Here is a 27,319-nt window from a genome sequence, read left to right on the forward strand (position 1 = left end):
GTTTCAGTTCTTGGTTTCAGTTCTTTGCGTGTGGGTGGGTGCTGGTTCCGCTCGGGGGGGGGGGGGTACCACTGGTCCCTCCAGGCCCCCAGACACGGAGCCATGTGACTACGTATTCCAACACCGCCGTATCCCGGGCGTTGATTTAATCAATGTACCATTTGTCATCAGCGGGGCCGTTGACCTTTGCCCTCTGAGCACCAGTCGGTACTTTAGGAGTTACTCATCAGTGCGACCTTTGACCTCGTTACACGTGCGATGTTTTGGCTGTCCTCTTTGGATGCCCCCCGAGTGAGGAGACAAACACCCACTCGCACACATTCCTCTGAGTGTAACAACGTCTATTGTACTGTATACAAGAGACACAATATCCTTTCTGAGTAAAAACATCCTTACAAAGTTATGAAATCCTACCAAATGTTGAAAAGAAGAAAAAAAAAATGATTGCAGCTACTTGGCGTGCTGCGCGCTGCAGCTGCTACCGCGGCATCCTTTTTCCAGAGGTTGCGGTCAGAGCCAGCTGTTCTGCTGTGGTTCACTCGGCTCATGGACCCGCTCGGCGTGGGTCCACTGAGGCCGCTCTGGACCTCCGCCGAGCAGTTGTTCTGCAACCACCTGATCTCAGTTGAACAGCCACTCCTTAAACTACCCTCCCAGGAGGAGCTGATCACCGAGATGCTGAAGCTAACGCCCTCCCTTCCTGTTAAGTGGAAAGGGGCTTGTGTGTGTGTGTGTGTGTGTGTGTGTGTGTGTTTGCATGTGTTCCATTTCTGCCTTTTTAAAAGCTTCCCCGCTAAATGAAAGGCTCCTTTTCTCCTTCGATACTTTTGTCTCATGCGGTCTCCCATGCGTGTGGCTCCAACCGGTTCTCGTACCTCCTCCCAAGTGCGGTCACACCATAGTTGTTTCATTTATTTATCTCTCCTGTTTGCTGCCGCGATGCCTGGGGCAGTGTGTCCCTCTTTTGTCTTGTGTGCATTCGAGCGCTGGCACCGCGACGGCCTGAGGAGCCTGAGGTGCCGCAAAGCGCTAATGCACCAGATGTTAGACTGTGCCCGCTCCTCCATATTACCCATCTGTTTCTATGCATGTTTTTTAGGGGGGGTGGGGTTCAAATGTTGCCAATCAGGACTCCCAAGTGGCCGCGCAACCAAAAACCACAAAAAAACACCATTTGTGCTTCTGAACAAAATGCGACGTGAATCAAAGTTCACTTGCGGGTCGTGGTGAGACTGAGCCAGTTACAGCTCGCTGTTTCCCCCGTCGAAGCACCGCCGGGAGACCCGCCACATCGGCTCGGATCAGACGAGCGATCGGGCCGAGTGGTTTGCAGCGGGACAGACGCGCCGTTGTTGAGGTCCGTCCCACTGACCCGGGCAGCGGGAATAATGGACACTGTATCGTGAGAGGCGCCGATGCGTGAACAAATGGCCCATTTGTCCGGTTTCATAACTGAGGTCTGATCAAACGGCTGTGTGACGTGTGCATGCGGTACGTTTTTTTTTTTTTTTTCCTGCTTTGATGCCCGGGTGCTTGCGGCGCGCTGCGGTGTTGCTTTTTGGGTTTGAGCCCCCCCCCCCTCACCCCCATCAACGAACCTGACGCGGTGAAAACGTATTGAATGCATGGCGTCGTCTGCCTCGGGGGCTCATCGCGAGCGGCATCCGTATGTCATTCTTGTATGTCATTCAACAACAACGAGTTCATCCTCATCTGAAGGACTTCTCCCCCCCCTCCCCCCCCGGCATCACTTGTGTGTGAAATCTGGGGCCCTTTTCATTGAAAGTCGATATTGTTTTCTGATAATCTCAATATTTACCCTCCCCTCTTGTCGTCTGCCCGTTGACCCGCAGGCCTCTCGTGTGATTGGCCGAGAGCTTTATTGACACGTAATTGCCGTGCCAGTGTGCCAGCCGGAAGGCGTGTTGATCGCCGCAAAGGCAAAGCAGAACGCTGTGTAAACACCCCACAACACGATTAGCACGGAGACTTAACAACGGGGCCACTTAATGCTGCATCATTAACGAGAGAGGGAAGCTGTAGTTTTTCACGTTGGTTAATACAGTACGATGGAGCGAATACAAAAGCGTAATTACTAATTGAGTGAAGATTAACACCACTTTGTTCCAGCCGCGCCGTTGTTGTTGTTGTTGTAACCGTAGAGAAATGGCGCGCGCTCCTGCAGCCTTCCAGAGCCTTTCCGTGGTCTCGGAGTCGTGGCGTGCATTGATCCCGGCTGCCAGCCGACCCGTCGGGCTCCAACGCAGCCCCGCTCGCTGCAGAGTCCGCGCGTTCTTAAGTGCTCCGAGGCTTCAGATCCACGACGGTGCTACCAGATCCACCCTTTGCAGGATGCAGACTCTCAATCCATTACTCCACTGTACTCCTACTCTGCTATTAGTGCAAACTGAGTTTCCATTGAACCCTGGCAGGTCACATTGCTGATGGGATTTGGAATAATGCAGGGGCGTAGTGAACAGGGAACCTACCAGGTGATGCCTGTTTGAGTGCCAAACATATCGTTGCCTGTGGAACCTGCTTCTGCTTCCCCTCCTGGCTTCCACGCCGGGTGGCTTTTTATATAAATGAAAGTGTCTGATAATGCGACAATCTAAAGCAGTCATGCATCCGAACATGCGGTTTTTCACAGATGCAGTTATGAACAGTGCCGATCTGCTGTGGTTCTGATGAGGTTTCACAAAGCCTGTTCTTCATGGCTCGACCTTTTCAATTATGTATTTTACTGCAGGGCTTTGTATCGTTGTGTCTGTGTCTCTGGAAGTTTCTGGACCATTAGAGCCTTAAATCTCCTCCTGGATATAGTTTCTGAAATATTTAGATGGTCCACAATGATTCTCCAGATTAAAAAGAGATAAGAAGAGATAGATTGAGCGCGGAGATGAGAACAGAGCAAAGAATCCCAAGTCCCGCCCCCTCCACACACACACACACGCACACACACGTCAGGTAAACACTGAACGGGCGACAGACGGAAGGCAGTGATGGAGGATCACAAGGGCGTAGAAGGGCGTCGTTGGGGGGGGTGGAGGCATCCAGAAGAGAAGAGAAACCAGGAGGCTTCTAATTCCTGCTGCTATTTGCAGAGAGGCCCGACGTGAACGGCGTGTCAAACGGGTCGAGGTCGAAGCCACGGGCCGATTCTCACTGTCAACGCCACGAAGCGGGCGACACGGAGGCGCTCCGGATCACACGTTACAATGCGAGTGAATACAGCGGCGCGCCGATGACAGGCGGCGCTCCGCGTCCGTCACTTCCTCCTCTCACAGCCTCCCACCAGCTCCGCTGACACTAATGCGCTAATACGACATGCTGAGAAAAGAGGGGGGGAAAAAAACATCATAGCAGAATAATTTTTTGAGAGGAGGCCTTCCTCCATCTCAGGAATCTCTCTTCCTCGTTTCCAGCCCGTTTCCCCAGCGACAATCCTGGCATATAAATAAAAGGAATATGGTTAAAATTGCCAGCTTTTATTCTCCCACAGACGTGAGGCGCTGGTTCATCCCGGCGAGAAAGCCGCTCGCTCGACTCTCTCCCGTGTTTTCTGCCCGGTACCCAGCCGACCAATCACAAAGCAGAGCTAGGTGCAAAACACACTTCCTCTGCAGCTGTGCAAAGGGGGGCTCTATCTAACTATCTGCCCTCACCCTTGAGGCGTCGGCGCGTGTATCCCACCCTCCATTGTTGTGAGTGATGGGGATTAAAAAAATATTTAAAAAAACAGGAGATCGTGATCCACTTTGCGTCGGACAGCGGATTTGAGCCGAACAGAAGCCGGCTGACTGTAAGAATGGCCATTATGCTTTAAAAGGATTAGAATACACCCCACGACTGTAGGAAGCCTTTTTTTAATTTACTCATTGTTGAAATGCATTCTAATGTGATTACAAGTTTGTCTCAAATCAATCATTAAACATGAAACACGATGATATCAATAAGTTCATTTCACGTGCAGTATATAAATAGCCTAGTGTATGATGATGATAGGAATTATTACCAATACAGTCATTAAAAAACCTATTAAGTATTATAATACTGGTAAGTATTATAATACTGGTCCTTGCTTTATAATGGGACCTTTTTGAGGGCCTACACTGTATTCAGATTATAAGCATGTTTCTAGTTATTCCTTGTGGTTCCTTCACTTCGTGACACGCTGGAGAATAAAACACCTCCCTGGATGCTTGTGGAGCTTCACGTTGTGGGTCAGATACGGTTAAGGAGCCGCTCTGCACGAGATGCACGTCTGATCCTCACAGACTGACTCCAGGGCCACAGCGACCAGCGCGAAGGCTCTTTTATTTTGTCTCCTAAGGCTCTGTGGCAAGGAAATGTTCACGGGCGCCTCTCCATTCATTCAGAGACGCTTGGCGTTGATACTGAGAAGCTCTCAGTGTCTCTAATCTCTCTCTCTCTCTCTCTCTCTCTCTCTCTCTCCTTTTGACACCCTCAGATCTCATCTGATGCCAAGGCTGAAGGAGTCTCGCTCCCATGAGTCATTGCTCAGCCCCACTAGCGCTGTGGAAGCCCTGGACCTAAGCATGGAGGACGAGGTCGTCATCAAGCCGGTTCACAGCAGCATCCTCGGCCAGGACTTCTGCTTTGAGGTGAGGAGACCAAAACCAAGTCCGTCTCTGTAGAGCCTTTCAGGGGAGAAATTTATTAATAAGCTCACACGCTACAACACTACTTTTTAAAACTTGTATTCCCAGCTACAACAACAGATTTGATTCACCCCCCCCCAAAGGGCTTTTTCTCCACCGCAAGCAGCTACCGATTATCATTCAGAGCGGTTTTTGATCGTTTCCTCGATCGTTTTGGTCTAAAAGAAAGTCACAAAATGGTGCAAAATTAGCGTTACGATGATAAAAGGAGAACAGTAATGTGAATATTCTCTCAGATCCAGCTGCTCCTCTCGCTTTCACATCTTTAATTAGACGTCCCTGTTCTTGATCGGCTCGGTAAGAAATGAAATCACCGGCCTTCCGATAAACGGCCTCTTGAACACTCTTGCACAAACACACGTTTGCATGCAGCTGTAAGCGGAGGGAGAGAAAGTGAAATAACCGAATAATCGGGCCGATTACATCGTTCTGTTTCTTTGTTGAATTATCCCGTCATCATGCCGCCCGACGGGAGGGGGGGGAGGGGGAGGGGGAGGGGGGATTGTTCTTCAACACAGCCCGGTCCTCCTCATCCTCCTCACGTCCTTGTTTTGTGTTGTTTTCTAAGCCTCTTTGCCGTCGGACTCAAAGCGCTATTCAGGAACTAAGTATAGCGACGCATTCTGTTCCACTTGCTCTCATTGTAACGCACGGTGTTTGATGTTTAAAGCCTTCCCCTCTCCCTCTCTCTCTCTCTCTCTCTCTCTCTCAGGTCACCACCTCCACGGGAAGCAAATGTTTTTCATGCCGCTCGTCGGCCGAGAGAGACAAATGGATGGAGAATCTGCGCAGGGCGGTGCAGCCAACAAGGTGAACCCTCAGCCCCGCTGATGACTTTGTGTACACAGTGTCACAATTCCAAAAAACGCTGCGAACGCAACGCGGATTAGCGCTGAGCTGCGCGGTGTTGACATTTTGGAACAAGGATGCAACCCCCCCCCCCCCCCCCCCCCCCCCCCCCCCCCCCCCCCCCCCCCACCCCCCCCCCGGCGCCGCTCCTTCCGGTCGGCCCACTATTTAGCAGATGAGTCACCGGTTCAACTCAGCGTGTGTCTCTGCTCCGACTTTGCTCTGAGTTTTTTTAATTATTCCCTCATTTAAAAAGATTAGATACGGTGCACTTTTTTTTTTCTTTTTCTTCTTTTTTTTGGCAAACACAAAAACTGGAGTGAGACACTGAAATCAGATAAGGAAGCCTTTGGAATTGTATGAAATTGATTAAAACAGATTTTTTCTGCCTTAACTGCCAGTTCCACGACTTCAGGATAAATAAACATCTGACAAGCTGTTCGTTTTTTTTTTTTTTCTTTCACTTTACTTTGCATTTCATTAAATATTTCGCTGACAGAGTAGATATCGGTCGATGGAGGATGCAGAGCGACACACACGGGACTCGGCCTGTTCGACTTAACTCTCTGCTCTCATCGCTGGTGCTTGGGAGGAGGGAGAAGATGATCATGCGTTTGAAATATTAAATAACAAAGTAATTGAAATTATATTCAGAAATTTCCAAAACCGACTCAGATACCCAGATATCTAATCAATGTCAATTAAATGAAGCAGTCTAAATGCTGCAAACGTGCACAATTCAGCTCGTGTGGAAGTTCTAATTATAGGTAATCATGACTATTTAGCCTATTTACACCGGTACCGTCTTCTAAGGCTGGTATTGGAAATGTAAAAACCCCTCCCTGCATCATAAGGTTTAATTTCCAATCGAAGGAACTGAGCCTTTTGATTTAGTGTAAGGAGTCATTTTTAAATCAACAGGGAACTATTGGGAACTAGTGCTATTAATGCCGATTACATTGCATTGACATTTTGCTCCCCTTCATGCAACTATTGAGTACACGCACACGCACGCACGCACACACACACACACACACAACACACACACACACCATTAAGGATAGAATCACATTGCAGGCTCCAGAAACCCCTCATGAGATGGTGTGATGCATGTGGAATACATAAAGACGAGGACGAATGATCTCACCGTATAAACCCGGGTTTGACTTTTTCCTTCCAAAATACCTCACTAAAACCACGTCTCCCCCCCCCCTCCAGGACAACAGTCGCCGGGTGGAGAATCTGCTGAAGCTCTGGATCATCGAGGCCAAGGACCTGCCGGCCAAAAAGAAGTACTTCTGCGAGCTGTGCCTGGACGACTCGCTCTACGCGCGCACCACCTGCAAGCTCAAGGCGGACAACGTCTTCTGGGGGGAGCACTTTGAGTTCTACAACCTGCCCGCCGTCCGGAGCATCGCCGCCCACCTCTACAAGGACTCGGACAAGAAGAAGAAGAAGGACAAAAACAATTACATCGGGCTCGTCAGCATCCCCGTCGCCGCGGTTACCGGGCGGCAGCTGGTGGAGAAGTGGTACGCCGTCAGCACGCCCAGCCCGCCGAAGGGCAAGGCGCCCGGGCCCATGATCCGCATCAAGGCGCGCTACCAGAGCATGAGCATCCTCCCCATGGAGATGTACAAGGAGTTCGCCGAGTACACCACCAACAACTACATGCTGCTCTGCTCGGTGCTCGAGCCGGGCATCAGCGTCAAGAACAAGGAGGAGATGGCGTGCGCGCTGGTCCACATTCTGCAGAGCACCGGCAAGGCCAAGGTTAGTGCAGGGGGGGGGGGGGGGGGGGGGGGGGGTGTTATTTCCGTCTCGTTTGTACTTGTCGTTATGGATGACAAAAGTCGAGAATACAAGACGTGATGCAGCGTGCAACTATTCCCCCGCTGCCCACTCGTCCCCGTGAACTATTGACCCCCACCCCCCCCCCCCCCCCCCCCGAGCGGCTGTAATACTGCACAGACAAAGACCAGACATGGGGGTGATTTCCTCTTGCTGCACCAGTCTGTATTACATTTTTCGAGCTAATCCCTTCCACGGCGTACCGACAGGAACGCAGTGCACATCCGGCGCCGTCTGCACCGCGGCGAGCACTGCGAGCGCGGGGGGGGATTAGTCTGCCGCAGCGAGGGCTTAAGTCCCCCCCCCCAGTGACAGCAGGCCGCTGCACTCCGATAATCTCCCATCAATCTGGGATGAGTGCGTTACACTTTTACTTTGACCGGAGCGGTGAGACAAACGATGGCGTTTCCACCTGGCGTCAAACAGCAGCCGTCCCATTGGCCGCTGATTTGGAAGAAGAGGCTGAAGTGATGAGTTTATTAATTGATTTTTTACGGGAAAATACGAGAGGAATTTATGGTTTATTGTTTTTCTTCTTTTCTTAGACCAAACATTTAACTGATAAAATAAGATTCATCCATTCTTCTAATGGACAAAATAATCTGCCATGAAACAGGCATGCGGTGCATGCGGTGCATGCGGTGCATGCGGCCTCCAAACTTTCGGGCGGAGTGATGGACGATCAGTACTTAAGGAGGGACGTCCCCCCAGTCGGCCGGTTTAGGCTTGATCGATGGGGGGGGGGGGGGGTAGGGGAGAAGGCCTCGGCTGGTCCCTTGAGAGACGGCCACCTCCTTTATCATCTCCCTTCCTTCAGGGCTGAGGAGCTGCAGTTGCAGTGATGCAGCACATTGCTGTGTTTTCACAAGAGACAAACAGAGAGAGATAAAAAAAAAAGTCCTTTAAGTTTCATCTTCACGCGGCTGTAGATACACAAAGCCGCTGCCTTCTTTTTGGGGAAGAGGCAGACGGAAGCTTTCGAACTGACGTAGACGGGAAGAATTAATGAAAGCTGCTTTCAGAGTGTCGAGCCTCAGCGCCCCCCCCCCCCCCCTTGCCTCCCTCCCGAAAAGACTTTCATCGTTCAGAGACACGATGAAGTGCTCTGACATTAGGCAATACACATACACTTGAGTTCTCGTTTTCCCTTCAGCATGTGATGCCAAACGAGCACGAGGCGCCACCGAGAAGCCAGGGTTTCCTCTGCTGCAGCACGGATGCTCTACATGTCAGGCTTTTTTTTTTTTTTAATTCCAACTTCAGTGCTTCATTACCGACATCAGCGGGTTTGTGTTTAGGAATTGTGCAAATCACAAGAAAATCCTTATCAGAGCCTTTTAGTTCTTTATCCCTCATTGTTTCAGTTTTTTTTTGTCCAACCCGTGAGTCAGTGTGCATCCTTTATTTATTTATTTTCCGCTGTGCAGAGGTGGGAAAACGTCTCTATATTGCAATTTCTCTTACTGTCCTGTCTCTTTGGCTGGAGCGCGGCGTCCCAGGTGAGGCCTCTCGTGCTGAGCTAACGTGGACCATTGAGGAGAAGACTTAGCAGCGTGTCAAGTGTGTTGGAGTGAGATAAAGAGGGCTCACGGAGAGCAGATGTCGGCTGGTCATGAAGCCACATCTTCTCACTGCGTCTCATCACGTTTCGGGATGCAACACGACACAAAGCCCATCGACGCTCCCCTCAAATTTTCACTACGAATGCGCGTCGTATCTTTCGGAGTGTTTCGTACCGGGATGTTTTTATTGATGCTGTCGGTGCGGGAGGAAGCGTCTTTAGCAGCCGGACCGAAAGAGAACCCTTTCGGATGCTTCTTGACGTCTCCGCTGGCGCTGAGAGGACTCAGCGGACTCTTTTGATTCTCACCCGACACTTGGCTTTCATCAGCGGTTCAACCAGAGTTCGATGTACGTCGGGGTTGATGCTCATCTTTGCTACAGGCAGTTTTGTACCTGCTCACTTTCAATTTCCCATCAGGCTCAGCTGGTCAATGCTACACCTGATGGGCATGTTGAGCGTTAAGCTGAAAGGATGACGCCCCTGGGGGGGGGGGCAGGAAGAGGAGTGGTTCCTGCCGTGTGCACAGACCGTGCCGTTCTAAGTGGTCGGCGTGCACATCGGCAGGTTATTTCTGTTGGGTTTTCTAATGAATCCCATTGGTTCCACAAAGCGAGACTTTTCCGCTAATGATGTTTGTTTATCCAATTCACAAGATGAAAACCAATAAGCATGTGCATTACGCCAAATGGAAATGCTCTGTCGACATCATGGGAGTTAAATATACCCACAGAGAAAAAAGCTTTTATTTCATCACGGTACTCGTTAAACAGCGGGACACCCGGCTCGGAGAGCATTGATTTGCAGTCACGTGATTCACAGCAGAACGCAGCGGGCTGAAGTCATCCAGAGGACAAGTAACTTAACCTCGTGCGCGAGTGTTCTCCTTTTAAGGCCTGTTTTCCCTCTGGTGCTGCTACGGTTTATTTCACCATAGAAACCCCCCCTCCCCCACTGAATGTTCTTTGTTTAGCACAAACATGCCGTTTGAAATACTTCTGCGTTCAGGTTCCTCTGTCCTGATCTCACAGATTGTGTAGATGTCTCTCCAGTGCGGGTTTCAGCCTGCAAACGCTGCAGTGGAATAACCCTAAACCCCCCCCCCCCCCACACACACACACACATACACACACACACACTGCACGAGCTGTGCCTGGATTCTTGTGTGCACATCAGCGCACTGGACAGGACTTGATCCGTTTTCACTGGCGAGTAGCCCCGTCTAGGGAGAGTTCCTCATCTTTTCGGACAGGACTCGGGTCCCTCCAGCCGGGCTGCACCGTCTCCCCTTCGCTCTGACCCCATCTCCGTGCCGCCACCCCCCCTCCCGCGCCCTCCGTGCACTGTGAGGGGCTCAGCTCGGCTGATGAGATGTGGCAGGGATACGGAGAGCGTTCTACTTCTCCTTATTAGCACTGAAGCAGAGGGAAGGAAGGAAGAGAGGGAGGGGGGGAAGAGAGGGAGGGGGGGGGGGGGGCTGCAGGATTGAGGGCATCATCAGAGAAAAAGCTGAGGGGCGACGGGAGAAGAGGTAGAAGATTGCTGTTATAACACCTCTGGTCCTCCGCGTTGTGACCCACTACAACAACACCGGTTACTATTTTTAACGCTTAGATCTAGACAACTGTTTGAGGAGTTTGCATGAAATGTTTTAGGCTACAGATATTCCTAGTCCCCAGAGCATGAACCCTGCTGACTGATGACACCTGTGAAACTACTACGTAGTTCCTGGACTCTTCTGGCTTGCAAGGAATCAGGAAACCAATTCCCACCCTAATAAATGCAATTTTTTACTTCATTCGGAGTGGAAAAGGTGTAAAAAATCCATCATTGTGGTATTATATTCTTCTTTTTTTTATTTTTTATTTTTTTATTAAGTTCTATCCTTTCATTGAACCCAGTCAAACTGAAATCCACTGAACTGGTTCCTCCACGTCAGCATTGTTGGGCTCAACAAACTGCTCGTAGCACATCGACAGCGCTGCATCCCATTTTTCCTTTTAGGCCACTTGTGGGAATAATTATGTCTCTGAGTTTAATTTTCCAGTTTTTATTGTCTCTCCTCCTCTGTTTCATCCAACCATCCTCACATAATCACGCCTGGATTAACCTCGACTCGGGGAGGGGGGGGGGGGGGGGGGGGGCAGCGGAGCGGCGGTTAGCTTGGAGGAAGGATCCTAATTGGGATGACATTTTCTTCCTATAAAGTGTTACCTAAATTGGAACGCTCTGGACATTAATGAGCTTCTGGGACCAAGAGTCACCAGAAGTAACCAGGGTGCACGGACACGTTTCAGCGCATTGCGACGTTGAATCGGGGTACTTTTGTGCGACTTCTTCGGATACTGATCAACAATTTAAAAAAAAAGACCCTGTTGCGTAAGCATGAAAACAGATTAACTGTGCATGGAAATCAAGTATTTTCAATTTAAGGGTAGAGCATATCAGGGCAGACTACGTCCTTCTATGTGTTCGTGAATGAATTTCGGCCTCTGGATTGCGAGGTCTCGTCGCAGAGAAGTAGCCCCCACAGCGGGGCGCTGCCACCACCCTTCACGCTGAGATGAGGAGGACAGGAGGCATTTAGCCTAATGCCCAAAAGCGCTTTGGTCTCGTGAGGCCGCAGACTCTCCCTCAAAGGGCTCCTGGCCGACTTTAACCAAGCTTTTTCCTCTGCTCTCCCCCCTCATGGACCACCCCGGGTTGCTTGTGCAGTCCTTGCGATACCAGCTTCTTGGACATTATTACTGGTCATCGATGGCTCTGTGGCCTCCCTCACTGGTCACTCTTTCCCTACGTGCTTCTCGTTTAGCTGCATTCAATGCATTGTGTCTCGTACCCTGACCGTTTCACAAAGAACGTACATGGAATGCAAGAACTACTGATGCAGACCCCTTTCTATTGATTGCTTCTTTGTTGTGACATTTTGTCACAGAAAATCTTTCTGTGTGTGGAGCATGAGTGGAACGAGCCAATGTCCTCAGCCAAAAAGGGCTCCGCTTCGCCACACGTCGGCGGGTGATTGGCTCCCCGCGGCGCTCCTCTGATCAGGCCCGGGGAGCAGCTTCCTGCAGCAGCTCCCGGGATCCGTCTCGGCGCCGCCTCCCTCTGTTCGTTCGAAAGGCCGCCGCTCCGTCGCCTCTCTCTTCCTCTCCTTTCGCCGTTTCCCTCCGTACGTCTGTCACTTGCCTTTAACAAGCTGCCGGGGGACTTACACCAGACGACACCCAGGAACGTGTCGCGAAGGGATCTAGACCGGAGGATGATTCATGCCCAGATGGCTCCGTTCCCCTTTTTAGACTTTAGAATTTTGGGAGCGTTAATGCGTGTACCCACAGGTTTTTCACTTGATGAATACTGTACGATCCCTCATGGAGTAAACTTATAGGGCTACATGCGACTTGGGTAGAAACTGCTTCTTGGCTCTAATGTACAACAGAGAGCATCATCGGTCAGTCGCTGCCCAGCAGAGCAGGTGTCACAACCAATCGTTGAGCTTTTGGGTGGAAGTCAACACCATCTTTGCTGCTCTCAGACAGGAATATGAGTCCTGTCACTATTTGGTCTCTTCTTCAATGGGGAACACATTTCGTTTCCTTTTGCATGCTGAGGAGCAAATTCAAACCCATTTGGTTTCCCTCCATTTATTATAACGACAGAACTACTCATCATCGAGAGGCTGTGTTATCTCGTCTCGCACAAGTGATCCCACTGAGGGTTAATGAAAGGCAGTTTGTGAGCAGCGCCGCTGACCTTTTACAAAGAGACACGGAAATAGTTGAAAGACCAGAAAAGAAAACCTTTTCCAATGTCATTGTTGCGCTTTGTATTTTATGTTTACAATTGATTGGGTTTGTACGTGATCATCACGTTTTGGATCAACACAGTTGTTCAGATGCGGTTCCATTCGATACCACACACAAACCGGCACTAAACCAAACAGAGAGGCTCATCCGAACTGACGCGGGACACGTTGCCACGGCAACTGAAGACAATGCGGTAGACAGGTAGCGGACGGGGAGTGCGCACGCTGTGGTTAATCAGTGACGGGGAGCGCCGGCGGGAGACTCAGGTCAGGTGACCGGGGCAGGCAGAAAGCACACAGGGGACCACTGAATAGGAGCAACTACAAGGTCTAAAATGATTATGACGATGATGCAAGGATGTCAGTAACTTCTAAATGCAACAAGGTCCGATATTCTGATCAAAGCCCTTCCGTCGTTGACCCCGCGCTCGCCTTGTTTGGCTTCTTCCTGCAGGACTTCCTCACGGACTTGATGATGTCCGAGGTGGATCGCTGCGGGGAGAACGAGCACCTCATCTTCAGAGAGAACACGCTGGCCACCAAGGCCATAGAGGAGTACCTCAAGCTGGTGGGACAGAAGTACCTGCAGGACGCCCTCGGTGAGTGGAAGAGCTGAAATAGTTCTGGAGGCAAAGAGAAAAGCTCACCTTTTCCTCTCCCAACACATTCGTTCAATCGGGCGAAGTTGAGCGGCAGCAGATTAAATGACAGGGTGGGGGGGGGCGGTTGGGGGTTGCGGAATTAAAGCAAAGGTGAAATTTGGAGACGGAACGTGTCGTTTTGTGCGTTTGTCAGACTGCAGACCCGACAAAAAGCGCTCTGTACGCACTGTGTGATATGTACACGTGCACCAGTCACACCTCATGTCGTCGTTGTTGTTGTTGTTTGTTTTCCAGGGGAGTTCATTAAGGCTCTGTACGAGTCAGATGAGAACTGCGAGGTGGATCCGTCCAGGTGTTCCTCCGGCGACCTGCACGAACACCAGAGCAACCTGAAGATGTGCTGCGAGCTGGCCTTCTGCAAGATCATCACCTCGTACAGGTGAATGCCGGAGCACATTTTAGTGTCCAGTCGGCTTCGTTCGATGTCCTTCACACACACAACACGCATGCTGCGTGCCTCGATAACGATCAACACAATGTCTCACATTGAGTGGCATCGCCAGTTAGCAGCAGTTGAATGAAATAGTTTAAAATGTGTGAGATTTTAGAGCAACTGAAAAGAAATCACTGTAAAACTTTATTTAAAGTCAAACTTAAGACACATTCATCCAGCATCTTACTCCTACTTCTAAAAAAAAAAAAAAAAAGTGCCGGGGTAGCGTTACAGCAGCAGCTTTCAGCTTTCTTTTTTTAGAGGCCTCAATATCTCCAGTTTTGTAAGCATATATAAATATTCATAAGTAGGGATGAATGGAGTTGGCGATGATAATGGTGTGCCTCCTGATGTATGGGAAAGTGATTGCAATCAAATCAGTAGCGGCTTCCTTCGTGTTGTTTTCCCCCGTGAAAAATTGCAACAAAAAAAAAAAACAGAGGGAGTGTCAAATGTTCAAATCAGATGCAATAATATGCTAAAACTGTCTTATTCAACACAAACAATTCCTCGTCTCTATTTCCGTTTCGCAGGAAACCAACGAACCCTTGAATTAAAAGCCGATTTAGTCGTCGCAACATTTAAAAAATTCACTTCCAATGAAAAAAACAACTCCAGAGAACCCCCCCCCCTCCCCCTCATCCTCGCTCACGGCGTGAGGCCGGGATCCTTTTTTTAAATTTAACCCCCGTCTCTTTCCCCCCCCCCCCCCCCCCCCCCCTTTTTCTCCCCCCCGCAGCGTCTTTCCCAGAGAGCTGAAGGAGGTCTTTGCGTCGTGGCGGCAGGAATGCAGCAACCGGGGCCGGCCGGACATCAGCGAGCGCCTGATCAGCGCCTCCTTGTTCCTGCGCTTCCTCTGCCCCGCCGTCATGTCGCCGTCGCTCTTCAACCTGATGCAGGAGTACCCGGACGACCGCACGGCGCGCACGCTCACGCTCATCGCCAAAGTCACGCAGAACCTGGCCAACTTCACCAAGTGAGTGTGTGTGTGCGCGCAGCCTTCGATTTGGCGCCGAATCCGCTAAAATGAACATTTCTGCGTTATTCTTTATCTTGTTTCTTTTTTTTTTATTATTATTATTATTTCAGATTCGGTAACAAGGAAGAGTACATGTCCTTCATGAACCAGTTCGTGGAGCACGAGTGGAGCAACATGCAGCGCTTCCTGGTGGAGATCTCCAACCCGGAGACCATCTCCAACACGGCGGGCTTCGAGGGCTACATCGACCTCGGCCGGGAGCTCTCCACCCTGCACTCCCTCCTCTCCGAGGTGGTGTCCCAGATGGACCAGGTACCAGGAGAGCAGGGCGCCCTGTGATACAATGTTCTTACGCGAGTCGACTCGAGAGGAAGGTCCAAAGGTTCTCTTCATCACAAACTTGAGGATCCGGATCATGCTCGGACTGCGTTAGGATTTTTACCGTACATCCATCCATAATTCATCACCGAGCACAAGGGGGGGGAAACGTTGAAAGTCAGAGGCTGGGTGAGGCATATTAATGGGTGTGCAAGAACGGCTGCATTAGCCGTGGTAGCAGATGGGAAACTGGTAATAATTAGATAAAGGGAAGATTTAAAGGGGGGGGGGGGGGAAGCATCCGGCGCTCTGAAAAACCTTGTCTTTCAATAATTCAGGAATCAAAGTGAGTCCGGTTAAGTCCCTCAGACGGGCCGGCCTCATGCTTTATTCACGATGTTGTCTGAATAAGAGAGTTGATTGCGTGGGCAGAGGGGAAAATAAACTAGGTCTAAAAACTAATAAGCAAATGTCAAACTCAGCAAAACGGCACGGAAATGAAACCTAATTAATGCCCCTCGACTGAAGTGGTCCAGGGTAACATTTGATTTGTCTTAAACCGCCATTAATGTCTCTCCCCTCGCAGAGTGCAGCCTCCAAGCTGGGTCCCCTGCCCAGGATCCTGCGCGAGGTGAACGCGGCTCTGTCCAACCCGTCCTGCGTCCTGATGTCCCCGGGACCGTCCTCGGGGGAGCACATGGGCTCGCCTCCTGCCGAGGCCGGCTGCAGCATCTCCACCGGCCTGCAGAAGATGGTCATAGACAGCGACCTGTCGGGGTAAGGCAACGCCGCCCGCCGCGTCCCTATTTTGCGAAATCCAGTTAGACCCCCTTTTTTTTTTTTAAAGCATCACAGACCACATTAAAGGTTTTCTGGGGGGGGTCTCGAAGATTCCACCACTATACGATGCATCCCAGTGGCTCCAACCCTCGTTTAGTGGATGAACATCGCGCTCGTCTCCCGCGCTTCTCGCTCCGCGGCGCCAAAGGTGACACTCGTGAAGATTAACACAAGGCGACGAGGGGGGGGGGGGACGTTTGAGTAACAGTCAGCACGGCGGCGGGGAAAAAAGACAGGAAGCGAGTCAGCTGGCGTCGCTATGGTAATCAATGCAACTCATTAACGTGTGACCTGATGTCACAATGTTGGTGACACTGTCACCTGATCGCTTCGAAGTAAGAGAAAGGAAGAGGTAGAGAGAGAAGGGAGAAAATGACCCAGAGAAAAATAAAAAAGGAAGAAGTTTGGTCAGAAGGGTAATGGAACAAAAAAGAGAGAAGGACACGGAGAGGGAGGAGATGGTGATGTGAATGAAAGAGATTATTGGAAGATGGATCACGTCTGTCAAGGTAATCGTCTTCTGGCAATAAAGAATCTACCAAATGAAGGGGGGGGGGGGGGGGACAAAGCGAAACGATACAGAGGGCGCAAACCGTTTCAAAGCTTACTGTTACCATAGCTGATGCTTAACTTGAAGGTTTTGGCGCTGCCCGTTATGACCGGCAGCTTTGGGAGAATCGTGTTCTGGGGACAGTTAATTGAGCTCCTTGAGGGAGCTGCTGTCAACCTTTTTTTTCTTAAAAATTGTGTCACCGCATGGTAGGAATCCTCAGCTAGTCAACACGTTTGTCCTTTTTCTACATGGGTCACGCATCTTTGAGTTTTGACTACGTTTAAATGGCGAAATAACTTTTTCAATACGCCCAAACACTATTTTTAATACACTCTAACCCGAGTCCCACCTGTGGCTTCCGGCCCCACTGGTTTAGAATATCTGCTTTACGGCACATTACTGATTTAATGACTTTTTTCTAGCGTTGCCGCTTTGCTTAGAATAAGTTCAGCTTTACTGCTCCGGTTTTTACTTTGTTTTCACTTCAGGTGGTTTCATTGATAATGAATTAATCAAACCTTTTGTTTTGTCACGTTGATCTGCTTTCACTCTGAGACTCACCGCTCGGCTTCATTGTCGGATTAACTTTTTTTTTTCTTCCTCTTGTTCTGTCTCTTTCAGATTGGTGGACTTCACCAGGTTACCTTCTCCTACCCCGGAGAACAAGGACCTGTTCTTTGTGACGAGGAGCTCCGGGATCCAACCTTCCCCAGCGCGCAGTTCCAGTTACTCCGAGACCAATGAAGCGGACGTGGGCATGGCCAACGGCAGCAAGAGCCTGTCCATGGTGGACCTCCAGGACCGCGGCCTGGACGGCGGCCCGGGTCCGAGCCCCCCGGAGGCCCCGGGTGAGGGTCCAGCATCCGGGGGAGGGTGGTCGGCCAGAGTCCCGCAGGTCAACGTGCCCGCTGGTCCCACCCTGAGGAGGCCGGCCCAGACCCCCGCCGCCATGGGTACGGAAACCCCCCGGGTCGACCCGCCCAGCTCCTCGCCCCGCTGTCGTTCCAAAATCCGGTCTACCAGATGGCGGCCTGCCTGCCCCTGTCCCCCCGAGGGATGACCGACTCGGGCTCCGAGTGCCACAGTTCCGTAAGTTCCCATAGCAACAACGAGGACGGACCGGCGGGGGGGAAGAACGCCTTCTTGAACCATGGCGGCGGCGGAGGAGGCGGCGGCGGGAGCAGCGGGGACGAGTACACCCGGCGTTCGGGGGAGTTCAACCGGCGGCAGCTGTCCCTCACGGAGACGCAGCACCAGCCCAACGTCCCCAGGCAGAACAGCGCCGGCCCCCAGCGGAGGATAGACCAACCCCCGCCTCAGAGCGTCACCCGGGGCCGCACCCCTCCCAACCTCCTCAACAGCGGGCCCTACCCCCGGCCCTCGTCCGGCAACGTGATGACGTCGTCGCCCGACTGGCCCGGCAGCGGCGCGCGGCTACGGCAGCAGTCGTCCTCCTCCAAAGGGGACAGTCCCGAGACCAAGCAGAGGGCTCAGCACAAACAGGTATGGGGGGTGGGGGGGGGCTCTGGACACCCTATTTGAGCGTCAGTACGTCGGGTGAGGAGGACGCTCGCCGGGCCGTTAACCCTCTCGGGGGGGGGGGGGGGGGGGGCGCGTGATAAAGATAACAAACACTTCGCCACAGGTTTCAGCGCTCCAGTTTAATCAATTAGCATGTAATTAACTAGCAAACATGTTAGCGCACATGCTAGCAGGGAAAGAGGAAAAGAGACCGTGTGTGTGTGTGTGTGTGTGTGTGTGCATTGCGTCACTGCCTCTGCTGGTGGGTCTACAGGCCGTGGCTGAGGACACTGGTGAACGGTTGCCCTTGGTAACCGGCTCGAGGGGAGGGTATCCGCGTAGTAACCACAATGCTTTGCTCTCCTCTCTGTGGAATGTCACGAGATTGCTTTTAGATTGAGGCGCTGGCCGGCAGAACCCGGCAGTAATCTGGTTAATGCTTGTTCGGAGGAACCCAGAACACACATTTCATTGCAGTGTTTGAAGCAACAAACCTCCAGGAATCTGCAAGCCACGTGCACATTCTTTATTTATCGTATCTTCAAAGTCATTATTTTGGGCGGGTGTAGCCTTTGAATCTTGTAGATTGGATATTTTAAATAAAACGTTTTTCCGTGCAGTCTTCAGTCAATCAAACTGATCATTAATACTTTGGTTTATGGTAAAATAACAACATTCCCCTCAGTGTGTTTATTGATCGTTAACAGCATACCAAACTTAAAGGGTCAACACGCTAAGTGATGGTTTTGTTTCTTCAAACGACCTCCGGAGGAGGCCAGAAGTATGTGTGACAAATACAGATGTTAATGTAGTAGTTATATCCTCATTTGGATTCAAATTCAATTAAATGAAATGAACAGTTAACAGCTGTGTGCATGTTCTCAATTAAATCCAGTCACTAACGAGGGTTCTAAAGGTGAAAAACGCGGTTTGGATACTTTTATCCAAAGGCTTATTTCAAATATTTCTGAAGCCCTAGAAAGCTTGTGAGTGACTTTAAAAGCATCCCACATTTCCTCTGGTAACTGTAACAGCCCACGGCCTCCTTCCTCACCCGTCTGTCCATCACACACACACACACACACACACACACACACACAGTGCCAGCATCTGCCTCCAGATGTTTGCTGTCATTTATTCTTACAGTATTTACCCTCCATGCTGCCGGTAGGACACTCGCACATGTTTAAATCCCTGCTTTGAGGTGTGTGCTCTGCTGTGTGTGTGTGTGTGTGTGTGTGTGTGTGTGTGTGTGTGTGTGTGGTTGAATACACAGGGGTGTGTATCCATTCCACCTGCTGCTTTCAGTCCACGTGATTTGGTTTTCAAGCTTATTTCTGTTGTTTCTGTGCTGTTATTGCAACCTGTTCCCCCCCCCCCCCTCCCCCCTCCCCCACACCGCCTCTGCCCCTCCCTGTCACTTGCACTCGGCTCATGTATGTTTGTGTGTGTGTGTGTGTGTGTGCGTTTGTGTTGTGTTCACTAGGCCCCCTCCCCAGTGAACCCCAGTGCGCTGGACCGCACAGCAGCCTGGCTATTGAATATGAATGTGCAGTATTTAGACCATGAGGGGATGGAGCCCGAGTCACTGAGACACAGAGAGGATCTGACTCAGGTGGAGAAGGTAACCGGCCTCTTCATCCAACCTCCGACCTTCTACCAACACCTCCTTTCACAATCCACCCCGCCCTTCAGCCCTGGTACCCCCACTTAACTAACCCTCCTTTCTTTAACCCTCATTAGCGCCCACATACACCGCTCTGCTGGATTTATTCTCTGCCCTTAGACATCGCCCAATAGTCACTTAATATGCACATTTGGAACATACGTCGAGGTGCATAGGCTACATTGTGCATCCGTCTGGCTCTACTTCTGAACCTTTAATGCCGCAATCTTTCCAGAAATTGTCCTTCTAGTGATATTTAGGCTTTTTGATTTTGGCTAGTTTCTTTTCTGCCTTTTCATTTGCAATTAAAAAATACCAATCTGCAACTACTAGTCTAAAGAATGTCAGAAAACTACAATAGATACCCATCATTATTTCCCCAATAGATCCAACATTTAATATTTCAAGTTTACTAATCACATCAAAAGCATCCGATTCTCAGCTGAAATGTCACATGAAACAACAATTATTGTCCATAATGGAATGAAATCAGGGCCGTAAAACAGGGGAATACTTTGTCTCTAAATATAGATTCTGTTTAGTGAGACAAACCCTTTCACGTCATCGCAAAGATGTCCTTCAGCCTTTGAAGAACTCGCAGCCCTCACAGCAGCGTGCATCGTCTTTGGAATGAACTTAAAGACCAGAGCGTGTGTGTGTGTGTGTGTGTGTGTGTGTGTGTGTGTGTGTGTGTGTGTGTGTGTGTGTGTGTGTGTGTGTGTGTGTGTGTGTGTGTGTGTGTGTGTGTGTGTGAGTATGCACATGCAGTACATCCACACAGACGTGTTGAAGCTCGTGTGTGCGCTTGCATCTCTGTGAGAGATGGAGAGGTCCTCGCCCCCCCCCCCCCCCCCCTGCTTCCTCTGCCTGTGTTCTCGCTTCCTTCTTTCCTTAACAACCATTCACCCTCATCTTCCCTTCCATCGCTTTGATTGCCTGCCACATGCTCCTATATATATATATATATATATATATATATATATTCCTATCCATAATGAATACAAACCTGTCATCCTAATATAGCTCATACTTTCTGGGAGCCAGCAGGGACCAAAGAAGGCAATAACTTTGGTCTTAACTAGAGAAGGAAAGCGGTGAATCCTCAGCTGAGACGAGCCCAACCACGCCGAAGAAAATAGAGCATTATTTTCATGCTTCATTGCAAGTTTCATTTGGATAAAAAACCAAAATGTTTTTTTATACATTTATTTAGTTTGAAAAGGAAAATAAAAACACCGTGCCAATGCGGCCCTTCTTTGAACATGGTCACATGGACGCTGAATACTTAAGTGTTACAGGGTGGTTTTAGAGAGGAAGAGGAAGGATTGTGTTGAGTGACCAAAGGTTCAACAATCAGCTTCAACTGAAGGCCAGATAGTTTCCGCTTATTTAATATAAAGTTCACATTTAACCAGGCAGGATGCAGCACGAGGCCATTGCATTTCTCTGGGTTTAAATTGGACTATAAATCATTGTCCATTTCTATAATGAACTCGATGTGTCGATAAAAGACGTATCAGCAGGACAAAGGCCTTCACAAACACAGCAGGTGTCCTTTAATTCTGAAGGGACCCGGTGACAGGAGAAGAGGGGAGCTGGTCACCTGACCGGATGTTTCCTGCAGAGCTACCGACACTCTGTGTGATGCTGTCTTGTCTGCAGTGTCCTCCCCTCCAGCGTCCCTCACTGCGGACAGAGTTGTGTCTTCCTCTCCAGAAGATTTCTACATTAGTTCCCCCCCCCTCCCCCTCCCAAGTCCAGTGAGAGGTCAGGGAGAGATTTCCAGGCTTCATTTCACAGATCTAGACTCTACTTCACTGGTTACATCCTCCTCGCTGACTTTGTTTATGTTAAACTTCTCCTACTCTCTCTGTTTATTCGCCAGTTCAACCTCTCAGCGAGGGAGGGGGGAGGGGGGAGGGCAGAGGAACAGATTTACTTATATAAGAGAGTTCTGCTGGGCCGGATGGTACATTCAAGGTTTGATTAGAAAGAACGCGGCTCTGCACGTCTAATATCAAAGTGCAAAAATGGAATTGGCTTCTAAAAAAAAAAAAAACCCTGTGTGATTCCCAGCAATGGTAATGAAAAGGGGGGGGGGGGGTCACGAGGACGATAGCGACGGACGAGAACCTCCTCATCTCTCCGCTTCTTTGTTCAGTATCAGCAGGAGATCCTGGTGCTGCAGGAGAAGCTGCGGTCGTCGGTGCAGAAGCTGGAGGAGTACGAGTCCCGCCTGAAGGGGCAGGACGAGCAAGCCCAGAAGGTGCTGATGGAGTACCAGGCCCGGCTGGAGGAGTCGGAGGAGCGCCTGCGCAGACAGCAGGACGACAAGGACCTCCAGATGAAGGGCATCATCAGCAGGTAGCGAGGAGGAGGAGGAGGAGGAGGAGGAGGAGGAGGAGCCTGACGTCTCCTCTAGGGACTCTGGTTAAAAAACGGTGCCGCTTTGCAGGTTGATGTCGGTGGAGGAGGAGCTCAAGAAGGACCACTCGGACATGCAGGCAGTGGTGGACTCCAAACAGAAGATCATTGACGCACAGGTCAGTTTGCTCCGTCACGAGTACAAAACGTTTACAGGAAATCCCCAGCTCCCAGCATGCACCTGGTGTGTGCTTGTGTTTGCTGTCACTTGCAGGAGGGTCAAAGAAATGTTTGATTCATAACCGCCTCGGCTCTGGCTTTGACAGCTCCCTCTCGTATTAAAACATACACTTATCACACTCCATGTGGTTCTTATTCATAAAGAACTGGTCCGAATGTCCATGATTGTCGGCAGATACAGTTTGAGCGGAAAGCATTTCAATGCATGCATAATCCCAATTAGCATCTGGAGATTAACGTCAGGGGGGGGGGGGGGGGGGGGAGAGAAGCCAGCTGTGCTGCAGCGTGACGTTAGAGAAGCACATGCAAAGGTGATCAATCTCCCTCACGCTTAATTAATGATTAATTAATGAGGCTCTGCACCTGCAAAACAAACACGCCGCAGTCAGAACGAGAAAGAATAAAACGTCATTATGCAGAGAGGGCGGGGGGGGGGGTTGGCTCCGGTGGCAGCGAGCTTCACTCAAGAAGCGCTCAAGCAACGAATTGGTTTCAATTTGGCACGCTTCGGATTTTCACTTCTAGAATGAGAAGTGTGTCCAAACTTTTGACTGGCACTGCACAGAGGATTGTAATGTTTATCCATTAGAAGCCCCTCACTACAGTACATCACAAATAATAGTTACCTTTTAGGCATAGAATTTACTTTTTGCCTAAAATGTTGGAGCCTGTGAGTCAAGTAGGCTTATATGGTCATCTTATTGTATGTCGCTTTGGATAAAAGCGTCAGCTAAATGACATGTAATGTAATGTGATGTCATTTGGGAGGTTGATTTAAGAAGAGGAAGAGAAACAGATCCCCAGTCCAGTCTTCTCATAGATTCTACATTGTTGCTTGTCTCCCTGTATTCATGTGTGTGTGTCCGTGTGCAGGAGAAGCGCATAGCATCTTTGGATGCTGCCAACGCCCGTCTGATGAGCGCTCTCTCCCAGCTGAAGGAGCGCTACAGCATGCAGACCCGCAACGGCATCTCACCCACCAACCCCACCAAGCTGCAGATAACGGAAAACGGGGAGTTCAGGAACAGCAGCAACTGTTAAGATGGAGGACCCCCCCCCCCCCCCTCGTGGGGTGACGGCGGGCGGGCCTGCGTGCGTGTGTACAGCTACTCGGTGCAAGGACGCGGACACGCATGCGCGGACATGCATGCGCGGCTGCATGCGCGTTGGAGAGACCGCGAGGGGCGTGTTTTTAAAAGCAAACATTTCAAGGTCTTTGGACACCTGTGCAGCAGTGGGCGGGCCAACCCGAAGAGGCGGGGCCTAAGCGCGACGGACAGATCCCACCCCCCCAGAGAGATCGAGCTCCTCGTTGCCAGGGAGACGGCCGAAGGAGGCGGGGCAGAGCCTGTACATATGAAACTGAAAGCTGTCCGTCTGCCGGTGTGTGTGTGTGTGTGTGTGTGCGCAGTCGCTGGGACAAACCACTATATAACTACACACAGCCAGACACGGTCGCCATAGCAACCCTCCTCTCCTCCTCTCTCACTTTATTCCTCTCCCCCCTGACAACCAAGTGGAACCACTCAAACAAACAGAGAAGCGCAGTGAGGGTTATCTCTGCTTTATTTAAGAGTCGTTGTTTTATGGAGAACCAAATAGGAGCTAAAGAAAATAGATATTTTTTGCCACAAATGATCTTTATGTCCCCTTTGACTCCTCGGGTGTGTTCCCGATGAGCAACGCCCCCCCCCCCCCCCCCCCCCCCGCTCCCCTCCTTCCCCACGGAGTGCACTTTGTGATACGCTGTTGGTACATGAAACGCCTTAATTAGGGAACTTCATCCCGCTGCTCCCCGATTTCTGAAGAAAAAAAAAAAAGGCACAACTTAAACTGTGGATTTGTAGAGAATACAAAAATAAAATTATACATACATAAATGTTATGAACACTAAAGTAAATGAATTCTATGTGATACTATATTAATGAAATGTAACATTTCTTTTCTGCTATAGAGTATACACACACATCTATATTTGATAATCTCAAATATAAAAGCAGCCCTTTATCTAGGAGTGAGATGTATTTTTTATTTTTCTTGTGATGAAAGTCTGCAGTGTGTCGGAGGAGGAGGAGGAGGAGGAGGAGGAGGAGGAGGAGGAGGAAGAGGAGCGGTGCCGAGTCACCCAATCAGATCGCTACCCTTTACACGCAGGACGCACCACGTCTGTGCAGCAGTTCTCACGCTCTTCTGCTGGTGCTCATCACGGCTCCCCAAACACACACAGATCCATTAAAAAAAAACACATTTAGATTTTAGGTTGAGTTGCGTGTGTGTGTGTGTGTGTGTGTGTGTGTGTGTGTGTGTGTGTGTGTGTGTGTGTGTGTGTGTGTGTGTGTGTGTGTGTGTGTGTGTGTGTGTGTGTGTGTGTGCGTGTGTGTGTGATCTTCTCACTGTAGTAGCACAATAGTTATTGAGAGACGCGCTCACTCATCTGAACACAGGAGGGTGAGCTGTGGCCTCCTCAGTGACCCCGTAATGAAGTGTGCGCCATCCAAACTGTGACTCTTATTGACCCTAATGGCATCATCTCTCTCCTCTTTTTTTTTTTTTGCTCACCTTCACCCCCCCCCCCCTTATCCATTGTTTATTCCGGACGTGGGGTTGGATGCGTCTGATCTCCGTGCCCCTCGGCATCCATCGTTTGTATATTTCTGTGCGCATGAGGCTCTGCATGCTTCATCCTCGCCGTGGTGGCATCAGCACCACTTTGTTTTCTTCTTGTTTTCCAATGTGAAGGTTATGAAGATGATGATGATGATGATGATGAAAGCTTTTCCTGCAGGCATATACAGTAAATATATGATAAGCCCCAGTGCATCAAGAGGCTGGACAGCCTGGGAACGTGTAAATAAAATGCTCACACTATTTTTACCTAACGTTAACAGAGCTTTTTGTAGATGTATCTTGTGCTCAAACTCTGCTGTACCATTATGGAAAACTGTAAATACGAAATAGTCGCTCATCTGAACAGAACTGTTCACTTAAATGAACCTTCCAGTGTTCTCCCGGTCCAAGCTATTGTTTTTGTATTTAGAGCGTAATATCACTAGCCAAAAAAAAACCAACAACAACTGACAAAGTAGGATTTGGGAAGACGTGGAGGACACAACGCGATCCTGCATTTCCCATCAGTCTTTGCACTTTTATGTTCAGTGGTTGGTGTTCTTAAGTAGCTTCCTCTGTTTCAGGTGTTTTAATAACGTGGCGGCGTTCAAAAACCGAAGGGATTTTTTTGGTATTCCATCTTTAGAGCGTTCTTTTTTTCTTTTTTTTTCCTGCCTGGATACAGAGGAAGAGCCTCAGGCCTCATCGTGCCTCCTCGACCTGGAGACCTGGGATGCAGAACCAAAAGAAAAAGAGAGATGGGACCTTCCTCCTCGTTAGATCTAATTAGGCATTTGGTCCTGAAACGACAACTAGTGAGACCACGTTACCTTTGACCAAAACAACAATAGTCATTTCTGGAGAAAGTGAGTTGATACGAAACCACCTGCTTCTCAATAATCGTTGCTACGTGGTCTTTTTTAAACACAGCAGTGTGGTTGTTGTTGTTAGCAAATGTTATGGCTTACTTTATGTGCTATTGTTACACAAGCATTGAGCCTTTTAGCTGAAGTCTACACAATAATCTACTCGTTGGGCAGCTGGGAGACGCACCGACCCGTTTATGGCAGGTGGTGAAAACGGTTTTTAGTTGAAACAGGAGATGGTCGCGTTTAACCTTTAGTTTTGGTGGTTTTCATTGTGTGGCTTTAAACGGCAGTCTACAGTAAGACGAGTTAAAGATGACACCTTCAAGTCCATCGAGGACCTACAACAACAAGAGGAGGAGACTCTTGTTTCTCCCAATTGTGTTTCCACCTCAGTTTTTTTTCAGTCCCCAAATCACGAGCCGTCGTTTCCCAAACAGTTAAACCAGACAAAAGATCGATCTAAAATATATAAAGCTATAAATAAAGTAAAAAATGTTGTATGTTTTCTATTATCTTGTAGAAAATACTTTTGTAAGTATGTTGAAAGTATAAAGTATTTGCTGGATTCTGCTTCCTTTGACGAAAGTGACAAAACAATAATGTACAGAGGAATTTATGTTGACAAAATGTGGCTGTGCAATTTATGTACATTTGCAACTAGACCTATTAAAGTTTTATTTAGCTATTTTAACATGGCGTACGTTTCATGTCTGTTTCTCGCCGGATCACATTTCACTTTGTGAGTTACTCAGACATCAAACAGCTAGAGAGACGAGAGTCTGACCCAAATACGGCGGGATTGTTATTCAGCGCAGGGAGGGGGCCCGGCATCGCGCCTGTGCCTGTGGGGGCTGTTGCACATTCATGGAGCTGCATTGAGGGGACTGTTTTCTTTTTTTTTTAGATTGAGACAAATGCAGCATTATTGTCTTATGTTGTTAAAAGCCCATTGGCCTTTTGTCATTGGGAGAGTGTGAAGGGGGTGTGGTTTCTAACACTGCCTCCCCGCAGCAAGACAACCTGGGTTCGATTCCCCCAAAGGACCATGTGACAGGTTGAGAATTGTCTGACTTGCTGAGACGGCCCAATACTGTCTGTGGTTCACTTCTGTAATTGTGAGTATGAGATGATCATTTTAAAAGGGTCACTGTTTGGAAAAAATGTTTTAATTACCATAAACGTCTTAAATTAAAAAGCCAGTTAAAATTTGAAAAGAAATCTGCTCAATATCCCTGCAGCAGCGACCACACACACACAGTTGTAGAGCAACAGGACTTTTTATTTCTTGCAGTGTTAATACATTTGTCCAAACAAGGTTAATAACATGAATTTACTTAAATAAAACCTTCTGACATAGTAAGTTTACATCCTGCGTTAAGGAGCTTGATTGTGGTTTGATAACAAAAAAAGAAAACAGCGTCACCTGTGACCGTTCTGGTTGGCATTCGATGGAAGTCATTTTGTGTGTCGCCACATTGGATGAATTTGTGTTAAACGCTACGTGGGTCACATTTAAGAA

The 27,319-nt window shown here is 49.4% G+C and overlaps 1 protein-coding gene across 1 annotated transcript; it reads left to right on the plus strand.

The window, feature by feature from the left end:
- The first annotated feature begins 4,474 nt into the window (after nt 1–4,474).
- On the plus strand, nt 4,475–26,496 carry dab2ipb (DAB2 interacting protein b). Its single transcript, XM_062558743.1, is given in 14 exon segments — nt 4,475–4,625; nt 5,395–5,483; nt 6,740–7,304; nt 13,203–13,347; nt 13,645–13,789; nt 14,583–14,819; nt 14,933–15,134; nt 15,727–15,917; nt 17,155–17,492; nt 17,495–18,036; nt 19,541–19,678; nt 21,882–22,084; nt 22,176–22,263; nt 23,198–26,496. Coding segments are annotated over 14 exon segments (3,195 nt in total). The 5' UTR covers nt 4,475–4,481; the 3' UTR covers nt 23,366–26,496.
- Nucleotides 26,497–27,319: the final 823 nt, after the last annotated feature.

Source organism: Pungitius pungitius, chromosome 18 (assembly GCF_949316345.1).
Source record: "Pungitius pungitius chromosome 18, fPunPun2.1, whole genome shotgun sequence".
Classification (NCBI taxonomy): domain Eukaryota; kingdom Metazoa; phylum Chordata; class Actinopteri; order Perciformes; family Gasterosteidae; genus Pungitius; species Pungitius pungitius.